Consider the following 16,334-nt stretch of genomic DNA (forward strand, 5'->3'; position numbering starts at 1 on the left):
CCCACTTTGCTCTGAACCTCTGGTCTGCAGCACAAGCTGCAGAAAATGTGAGAGGAATGACAAATTGGAGCTTAGGTTTAAAAGCTTGTCCCAGCATAATCATTTTATGTTCTAAAGACAAGGGCTGATTAATAATTTTTTTAAAAGTGAAGGCCTAAAGTAGGAAATACACAGTCTGCTAAACTACTTTTCTGTACAATAATTCAAAATCAGAGTTACAAGGTAAGAAAAGGCCAATCAAAAAGAATCAAGGCATAAGTACTTCTTATGGAATAAGAAATTATTTCTCATCAGCTGAGAATCTCGCTTCTTCTAATGGAAATTCAGTGTTCTGAAAATGTCCTAGGATGGCATTTAGGGAAACTGCAGTTTTCTCCTGATTCACAGCAGAAGACCAAGCAGGCAAATGTAAATGCCCTGAATTCTTAAATATACATAAATCCTTTGCCAGAGAGATAATCAGCCTGAGAAAAGTAGTAGTGTTTGCTCTGCATCTCCAGTTCAGATCCCAGTTTCTCTGTCAAACCTGTCAGCCCTGCCGATAAGGGAGGATGCTAGTTGATGCCATTTGTTTTTACGGTGTGGCTATTTTTCCAACAGACAGTAGAAGGACAACAAACTCATTTCACATATGCTATCAAAAAATGCATAAATAGTGGCATTAGCAATCATAGTAATTTCAGTTATACAGAAAATATGAACCCATTTAATGGGACATCAGTTTTGAATGTTTTACAGCTTTGCTAGAGGTATCTTTCCAAAATGGTGGTACCCCTAGCTATCCTCAGCAGGAAAGACCTCCGTATGTTCAAATACCTTTGTGATAGCTATTGATAAAATTACACACTAGACATTGAAAGAACAGTCTCTTACATTTTTAACATAGGAGCAAATGCTATCTCTTAACTGTTTATTTTTATGTCAACAAGTCCAGGCTAGTAGAAATGGCATACATGAGGCCTCTGTTCATAACTTCCTGCATCATGGGTTACCTAGTTGTGAAGCTTAGGTATCATGTATTTATTTATAACTGCTTTATTGCCAAATTTCAATTTCCTATGCACATTCCTGAACAGCTTTATGAAATAAAAGCCCTAATCTGGACCCCAAAATGTAGCATTTTCCAATTCACAGAAGTTTCCATGGCTCATGGTTTTCTTGCTGCAGATTTGAGGCAGTCTTTCCAAAACACTGAGAGGAGGGAAGAGAAAAGGGGTTAGACTTCAGAAGCTCTTTGCCACCTACGTGCTACCAGAAAGCCTGTAAGAAAATGATGCCTACTGTAGGATTTATAACCAAACATCAGAATACACTGAAATATATTGGAAACAACATTTCTTCGGTTCCCATTTGTTTGGTACAAAGCTTGATTTAATGGTGCTTCCAAAAAGGCAGAGAAACAGAGCCCCACATCCCAGTACAAAAGACGAGAGTCATACAATTTGTTTTCCTAGGTGTCAGCATTTTCCAGTGGTAGTTGTTAATTTGACATTAAATACCAGTAACACCTACCTTCACTGACCACTTTTGGCTCAGAAGCACAATGCATGTTCATGGATTTACCTGAGGAATTTGTTAAGATCTCCATGTTTCATGTACTCAAAGACCATGATGAGCGGATCACCCTCAACACAGACACCATAGAATTTGACAATGTGCTCATGCTGCAGGTTAGTTAGCAGTTCTGCCTCACGGTGGAAGTCCTTGCGGGCATTGTCACTGGCATCCTTCAGCGTCTGGTGGAGAAAATGAAAACGTAAGGACAGATGTTCACAGAAGGTAGGGAACATGTGGGACAGCCCTGTAAGGGTGAGATAAGGACACAGTACAGCACAGAGGATGGAGGAAGTACTTTTTTAGTAACTCTTTTAGAAATGCAGATGTGATCCTGAAGTGCAATTAAAAAATGGCAATACAATTTTCATTCTCCTGCCACATGTTATCCCAAACAAACACTTGTGTTGTAAGACAATGTATGAATACTTATGCTCTTGTTGTGACAAGTTTTTTCCAAACACAGAACAAATAAACTGATCTCATCCAAAAAATATACTATTACACAGCTGGTTTGTATCCCTTAGCATTTAACTCAAGCAACCCCTAGTATCCTGTTCATATTTACCTTTCTTGTTAGTTCTTTAAAATAAAACTGCTTGTTTAAAATATGTGGTTGTAATGTGGGTGCATTCTTTAATGTATTGCTGATGTTAGCCCCTGTGGTGTGCTATACATTAGGTAGATTTACATTAGAGTATGTCTCTGGACCAGAATTTATAATCCGAGACTTCAGCCAGAAACTCCATTGAAATTGTGGAAATCTACTCACATGACTAAGACTAGGCATATGTATAAGTAACTGGAGGACAAATCCTAAAGTGATAGACAGGGAGGAAAGCAGATGCAGAGAGGAATTCTGGGATGTCAGCTTTTCTCATCCCCTTTTATTTATACAGCTTGCATATTCTAATTTTGAAGGAAATATATCAACACTGGATCAAATAGGAGGCTTAAATGTTGTAAAATGAAATAATACTAATTTAATTGTCACGCATAGGCAGTTTTGGAATTCTCCTTACCAACTACATTTCGTGAGCAAGAAAACACTTTCATGCACAAAAAAAAAAAGCAAGTTCTGACAGCAATTAAATGAGGAATAATTATAATTGACAATAAACCACTAATAGACTCTATATTCAATAGGTACAATGGTTGCACTATGCTAATTCAAACAGTATTTTTAAAACCACAAGAGAAAGATGGCAAGTTACCAACATTCACAATTTATTCTTCACTGAAACTGCTGTCTGGGCTCTGTGCCTCTGGATTTTAACAATACCTAGGTTTAATACAATGGAAGATAAGACACAAAAGTAGTGGCAATGTTTTAACTAAGGATGCCTTTTTCCTGGCCATCTAGACACTTTATTTTCTATCTTGAATTAATATACAGAGCATGGGACCAACCACACTAATCAGAACAGAAACAGAAAAAGTTGATACTGTCCAATCATTCTGCACACAAACTGAGTTTTTAGCTGCAGTAGTCATGGTTTGTTCAAGCTTTTTCTCCAACAGGGACAATTCTGTCCACTTTTCTAGTATTATATGTATGCATGTGTGAAGAAGAGCCTAGAAGATGACTGTTGGAAAAAACCACATGCTTTACTTGTGATATCGCAATCCTGGGTCTTGAAAAATGAACAGCTACCATAATAAAATTCAGATGGGTGGACAAGGAGTAGAGCAGAATGGATTGCTATCTTCCAAGTTCAGGGGCTCTTCCCTGTGGATTTCGGGCTCTGTGGATCCTAGAGGCAAAAGAAATCACTCATGCCTTAGATGTCCGTTCCCTGAGGAATGTATTTATGAATCTTAACATGCCTTCAGGCCCAGAATCTTTTTTCCAAAAGCTTTACCAATAATGATGCAACAAGGATACTGCATCATCAAGGCCTCGCTAGCCACGACATGTTAGTATACACAGATGTACCACGGATATCAAATTTGCTACCCACTATGGTCCACATACAATCACATCTTAACTGAGTGAGGACTGGAATTGAAGTGTTTTCCAATACTTCCAGGCTCTGGGATGATGCTTTAACATGATACAGGCACCAACCCACAGTCCAGCGCATACTATATATACTGAAATCGCTGGTAATTCTGTTGTCATTTGAGTTTCCTCTGTTGGTTTCATATATGGAGTGATTGGACTGTAATTCTTCTCAACAACAGAATTAGAAAAACATTTCATATAAAACGCATTTTTAAATAATAGCAATCTGGGAAAAAACCGACAGAGAGAAGTAGAGGCTGATCCTCTTTCCAGCAGGCTCTTTCCCTGGAAAGACAGTAAAAATGCTGACAGCTCTGTCCTGTGAGGATGGCATATTGTATATTTGAGAAGACGCTTTTTATCTCACAGAAACAGCAAAATTATCATATGACAGAGCAGTTGCCATGGCAATTCCACATTTTGTGTCAAACAGCAAAACGCAGGAAAGTCTAAAACTCAGGTGAAACTCAGGCAGGGTTTCTACTACAATGGGGTGACTAGAATTTCTGTCACCCACCATTGCAAAATCTCCTCTTCATTATTTCATGTAGTGCACAAAATAGATACAATGCATGAGAGAGAGCTGGCACAGTCAGGCAAGGAGGAGACTGGAAGGTGAAAAAATTAGTAAGTATGCAGAATTTACATAGAAATGACATTGACTAATGCATTTAGCTTGTTCTCAGTGCAAGGAAAAGAAGAAAAAAACCAAAATAAAACCCTAAGAGCACAAAGAGAGGAAAGACATATTAATTATTATTATCATTACTGACAAGTATGCCAAAGCTCTGCATACAAAGCATGACAGGAGGTTTTCCCAAGCAGGATCTGAGATTCAATCACATGTGCTTTCCAGCCACTCAGGCCCACAGTTAAAGAGGAGGGACAAGCTTCCTTGGGAAACAGAGGGGCCCCTGGCTCTTATAGGAGCTCCACATCTGCCAAGTTCATCCTTGTAACAGTGGGACTACCACCCCACAATTACTCTCCTCCACCGAGTCCCTATCCAGGTATCTGCACTCTGTGTGGTCTTGTACTGGCCTGTGCTCTGCAGCGAGTGTGAACTGCCACCCTGGCACCACACAGCTGCCTTCATGGGCAAGTCAGAGCAACAGCAGGAGGATGGGGCTGTCGCCAATATCAGCAGGACTTGGTAGCCAAACCCTCAAGACAGCTACATGACTACTACCACTCCTCTCTATTGTTTCAGCCTTCACCTGCAAAATCATTGCTATGGCTTCCCATCAATATAAGAGAGCTGACTGGTACCTCTCCTCAAAAAATGAAAGGGTCGTTTTGAGACTTCTCAGAACTGAAGATCTGAACAATAGGAAACCTTTGGTTTTCCTGTGCAGGTGCCATGGAAATATTCTTGATCTCACACAATCAGCAGGTCTGCTAGCTGAGCAAAACCTCCCAGGGAAGCCAAAGGCAGCTGCTAACCTGTGTCTTGTCAGCCTCACCTCCCTCTCTGGACAGGCTAAGCTACTGTGAGACTATGCCTGGGGATCCAATCCTATGAGGAGGCAGTACTGAGCCAGGCTTGAACAAACACAGCAAAATGGGCCCTCAAAAAACGAGTAATTTTTCCTTCCTCCATCCTTTGTTCTCTAAAAGTGCCTGCAGCAAATGGTGTGCTGACATGATGTGCTATGGGGCAATGCTAGTACAATGCCCAGGCTCAGGTTTTGTCCTATGGAAAGTATTTCCTGTGTTGCCCCCAAAAAGCCCACACTAATCAAAACTAATTTAAACAAATTGCCTTTCTCCTCTTTAAAGGAGCAAAAGCTCAAGCTCTTTGGTATTTTATGCTAAGCCTGATCTTTTTTATCTTCCCAGATTTTTCAGGACCTCTTAGCTCCTAAATAATTTGCTGAAGCAACGTCAGCATTCTGGATACCAGCTGGCTGAAAAGAAGGGGACATGTCGAGTTAGAAGGATGGATGCTCAGGGCCAGGCCTGAGCCATACAGTTTTCCAGCAACTGGAAGGCACAGGGAGCCAACAGAAACCACTAGCCAACCTGACCCACATTGTGCAGGTGAGAGGGACCAACACGTATGCCTCAACATATGTCACAAATGAGGTGAAGAAAATTCTTATAAAAAACTGTGTTGCCCTGTGCCCAGAGAAGATTCACCCGGCACTCAGGGCAGAGATTAGACTGCGGGCAGCTCCCCACTCCGCCGCCACACACACGCTAGCCGGGGAAGGCAAGTACCCGGATGCCCGCGAAAAATGCCGGCCAAAGACGGGCCCGCGAAGCCAAACTGGGCAGGAGTTTGAGGGCACGTAAAAGCGGCTAGCCGCAGCACCACGAGGTCTGGCTCGTCTTTTTGCTTTGGGTCGCTTGGAGGGTCAGCTTGGCCCCTTCTGCTCCTGCCTTCGCGCCCTCTCCCCTGTGGTCCTGTCTCCCTGCCTGTGCCTGCGCCTGCTTTGCCCTGCTGTGCCCATTCCGGGAACTAGCCTGGCGCCATGAGGATCTCGTGCCCTCAGCTGCCACCCGCACCCAGTTTCCAGCCGCTGCCCGCACCCAACCTGCAGCCGCCGCGGCCTGCATCTCGCCGTGGCCGCCGCTGCCGCCGTGTTCCCCGTGGTGCCCGCAGCAGCGAGCCCGGAGCACAACCCCGCGGCACCCAGCCTGCAGCCGCCGCCGCCCGCAGCCACCGCGCCCCGACGCTGGGAGACCGCAGCTGCGCCGGGAGCGCGCCTGTAACCACGGCAGCCTGCTCCCCGCCGACGGCAGGGACACGCAGCCTGCTGCTCTTCAAAAAACGCGGCCAACCTGCCGCTGCAGCTACACAAACGCTCCGCAGTTCTCAACACTCACGCTCCCTGTGCCTAATCGATGCTGTCACAAATAGCCGGGGTTCTGTGGTAACGCTGTCCCCTGCCTTCTGTTTCTTTCCCCCTTCTCTTTCTTCTCTCTCTTTCTGCTCCTTTTTCCTGTTCTTCCCGTCCCCCCACCCCCCGCCTTTTTTTTTTTTTTAATAAGTACACTTAGGTTTCTTTTTTGTTGTTGTTTGATTTGGTGGTGTTTTTTTTTTTTTTTATTATTTCAATAAACGGTTTTCAGATATAATATAGCCATGTTAGTGCTTGATTTTTCGTCAGAAAAATCTATCAAAAGAATCCTTCCCGGCTTCCCCTTTTATAGTGGAATGGGACAGCAGGTGAGGCTGTGCCTCCTGGCTGCTGAAATCTCCCTGGCATCAGCTTACTCTTCAGCAAGTACCTATTTCCACTGGGCTCACCAAATCTATTCGATAGTGATGGGTGTGCTCCGGTTTTGCCCATGGAGCTGAAGTGCTCTAAAGCCCTTGTGTGTCAGGAGGAGCTGCTCATTGCTGCTGGCACCCAGGTCTGCTCCTCTACGGCTAAAACTGCCAAATCCTGTGCTCAGGGATGGAGTCCAGACGCAGTCCTGCACTGGAGTGCAGGATAGCTCTCTGCACTCCAGTGGAGGCCCAATCCCTTGACCTCCAGTGTGACTGAAGGATACCTGTTATCTGTGGTTGGTAACCACAGTGAAAGAGACAAGCATCAGGCAATTAAACCCTCAGTTATATGAAGATCAATCCAGTGGCTCAGTTCACCAAAAAATTTGCTCTGTGATAACAGCCAGAGTCACATCTTTAAGAGACAATGACAGAAACATAAAATGGGCATAACCTGGTCTCAGCTGCCTGCAAGATTCTTATTAAGGACACTATAAAGAGAGGAAAAATAGTATAACAACCTGCCCAGAAAATGGATAGATTTGTCATCTAAATCTATGGAGACATATGTACCTTTAAAGGCTGAATGCTCTTCCATTTGATTTACACTGAGAAAGTGCAGTGCAGCATTTAACAGCAGAAGTGCTAGGCTCCATTTGGTCAGGACTTTCAAAAGGAACAAATGAATGGAAATACTTTTATTTTGCTATCAAGCAGTTCCCTGAAGTGATAGAGGAAAGGAAATTTCCATTATAGCTTCAATAAAATACAACAGAAAAATCATTCAGATCTAGTTTTGTCATCTCCTATCTCTTGGTTTCTCCTGTCTATGCTATATCCCTTCAGGGCTTAATTTTCTTCTCACCAGTCAACATGACTGAACTACTCCCAAGTATCAAAAAGCTTAGAACCTTGGCAAACCCAAAAACCTGCTATTTTTGATGGAGCACTCTACAAGTCTATCCTCCTTTTGTGTTCTTCCACTGTCAGATTCAAGACTCTATTTTTTGTTACCAAATTCAAAAAGATGATCTACTTGATTTCTTTTACTGTATGGTTTCATTCAAAATGTACACATGGTTGCCTAACTGTGACCTGTCAGATAAAATTATTTTCTGGTCACTAGGCACAGCCCAAATTCTAAACATCTATTCTCCCTGCACTTAATGAGATATTTCAAATGCTGGACACCTTGTTTAGTTTTTGGCAGAACACTACAGATGGAGATAAGAGATTGTTCCCAGGGAAACTGCAAACTCTGAGAGTGTAGTTTCACCAATACTATTTTCTAGCTAGATCCATGGCTAAGGTCAACAGCTAACCTCAGCTCTTGAATTCTGGAGGACAAAAATGGCTCCATGCAGCGAAGAAGGCTTGGTCTCCAAGCTATATTAGTGACAACTACACACAGAGGATTTCAGTTGCTGACTAAAAGAATGGCACAGTCCTGAAACAGAAAGGTGTTCTTTGTCTAGCAATTATAAACATAACCTATTCACTTAGCAAGTAACAGATTAATTTTTTAGACACAGATATGTATCACATGCATTTTTAATGACCTAGACATTATTTTTCACTAATTGTACTTCAGACAGATCATAAAAAATTTTGCCCCCTCGTGACACAATCTGTTTCCTCCCTTCTCCTTACGAGATTCAGTTCTCATTTTATAATCCACAGCAAGATCAAATACCGAATTCTCTTAACACTCCATTAGCCTTGTGAACTCTTCCACATGTATCAGAACAGTTACACTGGATTATGAAATTGGCAAACATGATCATTTACAAATACAGCAGCATTAGTTGCAACCATGAATTAATAATGGTAACCCTAGACTCTTTTACCTTCACTGCCACCAAGATCTTGCCCTGCTCAGGACACAGGTTATAGCATTCTGCCAGAAAGACTTTCCCAAAGGCTCCTTCTCCCAGTTCTCTTTTAAGAACGATATTGTGGCGCTTGATGTGATGCACAACTGTGAAAAGAAGACAAAAGGGAGGTCAGAAGTGAGCTGCAATTCCAGGAGGGGACGGACTCCACGCTTACAGCCACATGGAGATAGGATTCCCTGTAAAGTAGGGAAGGAATCAAAGGGCCCACATGTAATTTTTCACTGCTTTCTGCAAAAAGACTGGGTTTATATATTTATATTTGGAGGGTAGTGCATTTGCTGGATAAGAAGACACGGAATTAAGAGTCACCTGGGAACAGGCCATTTATCATCATGTTAGCATGACTGCTGCAGAGCATACATAAGAGCCAATGCTACTTTTTAAAAAATATTAAGACAGTGAATCAGAAAATAAACCAAACCTTTGTCACAGCTTTTCTACTTTTGTACCTTTAACAATACCAGAACTCTCTTGTCCAAATCAAAATTTTAAAATTAACCTAAACCAAGAAAACTAAATGCGTCCTCTTTGAACTAAATGTGCCATAACACTCCGGTTTACTTACCACTTGTTCCACTGCTTCCCCACTTTGTGCTACACTACAGTTACAATAAGATAAGAAATTTTGTTCTCACAAACATGATTTACAATATTGATCTGAAATAAAAGAAATAAAAGATGGACAAAGGTTTTAGTACACATAGTGGACAGAACCTTAGTTCAATTGCTGCCCAGAATCAATTGATTCAAACATTGAAGTCGATGAACTTTTTTTTTTTTACTTATTTTACATTCTCATTTCAGCAAAAGCTTCCATTACAATCTTTAATATTTAAACTATTGTACTAAATTTTGTAGAATACATTATCAATTTGCAATGTTCAAGCTAAATAAAGCAGTTCTAAGGACAGTTTAGCTGCCAACAGGGTGGACAGCTTGTGTTGCTGAAACTGTAAAATCCAGACAGCATCTGCTGATGATTTTAACCTCAGTGCACTTAGCTGTCTTTGCAAACATTGAAATTTAACCCTGCCTGGAAGAAGCCCATTTCCAACTTAAATTCTAAACATAGTGAATTAAATAGCAGTGCGCAGACATCAGTCTGGCTTCTGCGAGGGTGAAAATCTCACCGTGGCTGCTTAACTGCACGGACCAGGACTGAACCCTGCCAATAATTTAGGATCTATCCGGATTCAGACCAACTCCTGCCTCCATACTTGCAAACATGCCTATTCCAAACCAGGTGACCACTTACACAAAAAAGCCCTTGCCTCCATGACTAAAGGATGGAAAATGGAGTGCTGATAATAACATCAGCAGAGAGAAATGGCACAGCCTGTCCCTATTCCTATCACCAGCATTTGGGAAAAGGACCACAGTGTACAAGAGACCCACACCCTAAGCCTACAGCAACCTAACCTGAGCACACTGCATGTAAATACACTTCATATCCATGTGTGGGGACATGAGGGAAACCTGGTGCTGGAGCAGGCTCGGAGAGTGAGTGATTCATCAGGCATCTGCTGTCACGAGGTAGGCAGCACACCCGAGGAACAGATCTCCACCAGATCCAGCTGGCACCTGCTAGAAGGCCCCTGGCCAGCGTACAAGCAGGCTCCCCATATCCTGTCCATAGAGTGGGGAAGGCTGGATTCCCCCCACAGCCCACCAGACTCACCACGCTTTGCTGCTTTCCCCACAGTTGGTGGTTGCAGGGGGGGATATTGACAGCCTCCTTTTCTAATGCCAGGTCTTCCAGAAGAGGCCACACATCCCATTAGGTGCACATGAAATGAGACTGCACGGTACCTACATTTTTTACTCTTGTCACACACTGGTCTAGCATAAGACTAAGTTTTGTCATGGTGATGCTTTATTTGGTCAGCTACCAGAGCAGGTCCCCTGCAGTCAGCATGAATTTGCTTTTTATTTTCATTTCCTCCTCAGCACTGGCTTTGCAAGAAAGGCTCAAAATGCAGCCAGCACAAGACAGGCCTGAACCAAAATACACCTTTTCCTCACAGACACAAGTTAACCAGCATCTCTTGCCTCTGCTGATACTGGTCACAAGGCAGACCAGCAGATCTGAAGGACTGCTACCTTGGCATGCCACCCGAGCTCTGGAGTGTGGGACATCTTATCACCCGAGCTTTAAAAATGCTTGGTAATAAATGAGTGCTACCCCCTATCCCCTAAAAAACTTGCCATCCAACCCTGCCTCTTGGGGAATTCTCTTTCTCTCTGCCTTACTAGTATTGCCAGGAGGGTGCCTCTCTTCCTTTCCCAGAGGGGAAAGGCATCAAAGGCAGTTTTTAATTTGGTTTTGCCCACAGCTGCCAAAGACTCGGTGATGAAGGCAGTCTGAATTTTGTGTGGGTCTTCTCCATTTTGAGCCCATTATACTGCTAATGTTGGCCCTAGCAGTACAAAGGAGTATTTTGTGAAGCTCCTGGAGGACTTCACAAACAATAGAGTAAAAATAAATAAGAAACATATTCAATACTTCTCTGTAGTACACTTGCAGCTGCTGTTAAAGACTCTTACCAAGCATTTGAATAAACAATCCTTCCCATAAACCGAACCGTAAAACCTGTAACGCAGCGAGGCGCAGAAGAGGTCTGCACAGAATGTATTTGCAACTTGTTACGCTCTATCCATTCCTGTTAACTTTTTGAGCTGCGCTGAGTTACTAAACAAATAAAAAATGACAGTAAGTATGACTAAATGGGCAGAGATTAAATGTAAGAACAATGTAAGTAAATCAAACACATATGATGTGACGGATATATGAGCTAAGGAAAAAATCCGTTTAGCACACTCAGGGCCCCAGCTATAATGACACCATCTTCAGTGGGAGGATTGTTGAGCAGGAGATACACTGGAAAACCCAGGTCAAAATCTGCTTTCAGTTACTATCAGGATAAAGCAAATTATCTCTGTTAAAGTCCAAGAGATTATCCTGGATTTACATTGAAGAAGCAAAGCAGAATTTGGCCAAAGAGGTGACATAAACAAAGAAGCCATCTCGTAACACTGTCTCACAGGAAAAGGTAGACAAACATTCAAATGACAGCTGTGTATTTTCCTCCTTTGATTCTAATTGGCGATTGCATTTGACCTGCCATTTGTACTTTTAAGAGCATATAATCTCTGGTTTTAAATCTTGACTGATTACTGTAAAAAAATATGTTCCATTAAGCTAAAAGCTGAGTTGAAACACTTCAGAGAGAAGTGAAATAAAAAATACGAAGCAAGACAAAACAAAGAAGGGTAAATGCTGAAAAGAGGCATTGTTAAAACAACACCCACGCAGCCATACCCTTAGAAGCAGGGGGCTCCCATGGCTGACCTCAGGGAACCAGAGGGCAACTGGGAGCACAACTGCAGAAAAAGTTTCTCTTCTCATCTCAGGGTCTCAGAAGCATCTCACCAAAAGTGTTGGTATTTCACTCACTGGAAATGATGCAACACGTATCTGCAGGCATGGGACTGCACTCCCCAGGTAACCTTACCTTTGATGGTGAGGCTGAACAGAAAGGGTCACACCACATTCTGGAGTGGGTTCCAGCAGAACAGGCAACTCAGGATCACCTTACCTCTTTGAACTCCCTGAGCTGGACACAAATGAATCCTGCCACGGACAGCAGGATATGCAGCAGTATAAATTATTACCTTTTTCTGGCCATAATTAAAAAATAAAATGTGACAGAGTGGAAGTGTTTCCCCTCTGTCACAAATAATAGGTCTTAGCATTTTACCACCATATATGACCATTACACCATCTAAGTGGACCTTCTAAACTATATGGAGCATAATATTGAGCTGAATGACTTGTACGTGGCAGAAGACTGCCTCCAGAAAGAGACTGTGCCAGTCTTGATTTGAAAGTCTGAACTATCCACTTGCTTTCATGTGTAATCATTTCATTGCTAATAAAAATGCATGCCTTTGTCTCTTAATCATTAACTTGTCTGGCTTGCATCTTCCTCCCTTGATGTTTAGGGACTTTCTCTGATAGTCTGAGCAGCCTTTTAAGGTTTGGTATTAAATACATGTAATCAACACCCTTCTTGCTCTTGGTGAGGCAGAGAGACAGGAGTTCCTCCCCTCAGGAAAATATTTTCTCCAGTTCACCAGTCATTTTCATGAATTTTCTCTGAAACATTTTTTAACAACCTTTTAAAAGAAGTTGTTTTCAGTTGTTTTTTCCCAACTGGAAGCCACTCTCCACAAGGTTGTGATAAAAACCTAAAATCAGCTCCCTATCTCTGCACATCCATAGACTACACTAGTCCTTTTAAGGCTGGATTTCCTAGGGGGCACAAAAATTACATAGTTATGTTGTATGCATATGAGTGTCTCATCTTGAAGACCTCACCCAATTACAATATCACAAATGTTGTAGGTTTCAAATATGTTCCAATCTATCTCAGGAGAAGAGTGAGGAGATTAATGGAGAGACTGAAACATGGACTCACAGATGCACAATAAAAGCCACAGCTGACAGGCATCACTGCTCACTGAACTACCAACACCGTAAGATCCTTTTGTGTTGCATGCCCACTTAAATCATCTGCTGAGTCTGCTTCTGAGGATACTGTTCAAAATTTTGCTAGTGATACACGTGGGACAGTCCTGATGAAATTTGTTGTGCCAGGACTCTGTGAAGAGAACGAGGACCTTCAAGATGCCAAGAGACCAGGCAAGGTGATATTATAAACATACTCACAGATGCTTAAGAAAAAGGCAGTCACAGAAAAGACTCAACTTGTGATGTGACATGAGGTGCCACAGAAAGACGTTTTGCAAATTTCTTCATTCCTTTTTCCAATCTTTCTATTGCAATTGTGGACTGAACTATTTCTAAGACCTTGCTAGATAAAAACAGGTGTAAATGGCCAAGTGATTGTTTAGATAGTATATAAAATTTGTACAGTGCTTGCCATTCACAAAAAAAGAAGTTTCTGCTGGAATCCTATAGCAGAAGGGTACAAATTCACTACAAAGAGCAAGCAGCAAATCTAAACTGATAGCCATCAGATTAAGCAATAGCAGCATGTCTACAGTTTCTACAAGCTGTTGCCAGAATAGAAATTTTGGCATATTGAGATATCTACTCTTTAACGTGGCAATAAAAGCCAACAACAATGGCTTCCTTTTTTTTTTTAACCTTTTGACCTGTCAGCCTTGCCTGGGTGCAGAAATAGGTCAGATCAGTTGTACCTTTCTGATTGTTTGATGCATTTATCCCATACAACATTTGTTACTTATTATTCGATATAAATTTTTGTGTAGTGCTATTGTTGTTTCATTTTTAACATATAGCAGCATCAATTGCTCATGTAAGGCTCATGCCCAGCTGGTAGGTGGGAACAATGTTTTCATATACGTATGTATACACATAGATATATATGCACACTTTATATATGTGTGTGTGTGTGCGTATCTTAATGTGCATGTGTGTATATATATATATGTACACACTATTATACATACATATGTATATATAATAGTCCACAGCTGAGAATCAATTTACACCTCTTCAACACAAGTAAATTAAGCTGACAGAAAGTCTCCTCTCAGTACCTCAGGTACTCTCTTCTAAATGAAACGTGCTGGTAAAGGCTACAGAAAACTGAGTAGGGAGGATTCACCGAACAACGAGGCCAGAAAGGTGCTTGGACCTAGTCACATTACCTGTGCAAGTACAGCTTCTGAAGCACTATGAGTCTTGTTTTGTGTCTTTCAGAAAAAACCCCAGTATAATTCAAGAGCTGCAAAACAGTTATCCTTGGGTGACCATCAGTGATTTGTCAGCTCTCTCACAGGCATTAGATCCTAAGTGGGCCTTAAGGAGACATTTAACGGCCAGGTTGAAGAGGAAGTGATCTTCCTGGAAGAACTGGAGGCATTTATGAAAGGCAAATGAGTGACTGTCACAGGAATGGCCTCATTCCCAGGCACTTACTTCCTACTTGTCTGGAGCTACATCTGGTAAATCAAATAAATCTGTGATTGCTGCAGCTTAACCTTTCAGTTGCTTTGTTTACAATTTAAATCCTCACAGGATCTATATTTAAACCCCAGAATTTCTATTTTCCTGGGTTAGAATTAGGCTTCCTTTTGTAATACAGTGCTGCACCTCCTTGGAGGGTGCCCAGATCTCTCCTACCTTCCTAGAGCAACAGGGGCACCACAGTTCTTACCCAGTGTAAACTCACTGTGCTGTAGCAGGCATGGGTCTTCTCTGTCTGAAATGCAAGTGTTTACTGTCTTTTGGGGTTAATATTTGATTCCTGGTGAGGCACTTTACCTGACTCTTTTTTTCAGCAATTGATTTGGCTTAGCTGGCCAAGATCCTCTCATCTTGGCTACAGATAGCCATGATGCCATACTTGATTAGATCCTTATACTCAAATAAGCATCATGTAAGAAGAAATTCTAATAAAAATGCTATCACTGTTTTGAATGCACGAGTCTTATGAACTAAATTCACCCTTCATGGAAAAAAAATAATGAAGTCAACAGTTTATCCATATATGAACTTGCCCTGAATATTAAAACTAAGGTGCACAAGACCTTTAAAGTCCTAGCAACCTAAAACTGATCTTTTACATGCTAAAACAATTGGTATATACCAGAATAGCTGAAAGCTAAATTTGGCTATTTTCAGAATAAGTAGCATATATTAATCATCTTCATTTCTCTTTCCGTGATGCTTCCAGCCTACTAAAAGCTTTTCAGCACTGTATGGTAAATCAGCTTTGAGCAGAAAACTGCCCTGGAATTTTGACAAAACTCTGCCTTTGCAGATATGTATACACTTAATTTATAAATGCCAATCTCAACGCACTTCTTCCAAAAGGTTAATCATCTTACAACTCAGAGGCTATTGTGTATGAGTTGCTGTATAAAACCTGTTAGTATTATTTTATGAGGGCAAATCTGGTCTGTCTTTCATGTTTAACTGGAGACAATGATCTCATTATGAACACCCTCCTCTTAGTTCAGACCTGGAAATCCTTTCCCTTCACACTATGCTAATCTTTAGGAATCTTCTGTGCTACAGAAATAGGAGTACTTGGCAAAGGATGGGGGAATACCGTGTAGCATATCTCATATAATAGATACTTGCAGAAGGGGAAGGGCCAATAAACATACTGTCTTCTAAATATTAACTCTCTTCTGTTTTCAGAAACAGACATAGTCTGAAAAGCATCCTAGGGTGCCAGCCTGAGAAGTAGGACCTGAAAGAAACTTACATCCAGAGGCTGAGCCATATTCAAGCTTAGTGTAAATGGGTATGAAGGTGAAATTCAAAGCAGATTGCACTGGTTGTGATGTACATTTCTCTGCTTTGCTTTTTCGCTTTTCATTTTAAAAGGAAAAGGAAATAATTTTATGGCTCTACATGAGGGAGTACAGAAGCGTTTTACTGGTGGCCTTTCAAAAGGAGATATGAAAAGTAAATCGAGCTTTCAAGCTTGTGAAGGAATAAACCATATACTTGGCTCACAGTTGACATTCTATCCCCTTATTTAAAAGTTAAGCACATACTCAATCTTTACCTTTTGATGAGCTATCTTTCTAAAAGACAGCATAGCATCTGATCAGCCATGTTAGATGGGTAGGTCTGCAATGTTACAGCTAATTTAGCATAGAG

General features: G+C 41.7%; 1 protein-coding gene across 2 annotated transcripts in view; it reads right to left on the reverse strand.

Annotated features, from left to right (window-relative positions):
• NTRK2 (neurotrophic receptor tyrosine kinase 2) overlaps nucleotides 1-16,334 on the reverse strand; it is a 201,040-nt gene that overhangs the window by 44,816 nt on the left and 139,890 nt on the right. For both annotated transcript variants that reach the window (XM_032096321.1, XM_032096328.1), the window contains 2 exons: nucleotides 8,624-8,754; nucleotides 1,564-1,736 (listed from right to left, as the gene is read on the reverse strand). In XM_032096321.1, coding sequence (XP_031952212.1) covers nucleotides 1,564-1,736; nucleotides 8,624-8,754 — 304 coding nt within the window. The remainder of the gene's footprint in view (nucleotides 1-1,563; nucleotides 1,737-8,623; nucleotides 8,755-16,334) is intronic.

This window comes from Corvus moneduloides, chromosome Z, assembly GCF_009650955.1.
Source record: "Corvus moneduloides isolate bCorMon1 chromosome Z, bCorMon1.pri, whole genome shotgun sequence".
Lineage (NCBI taxonomy): Eukaryota > Metazoa > Chordata > Aves > Passeriformes > Corvidae > Corvus > Corvus moneduloides.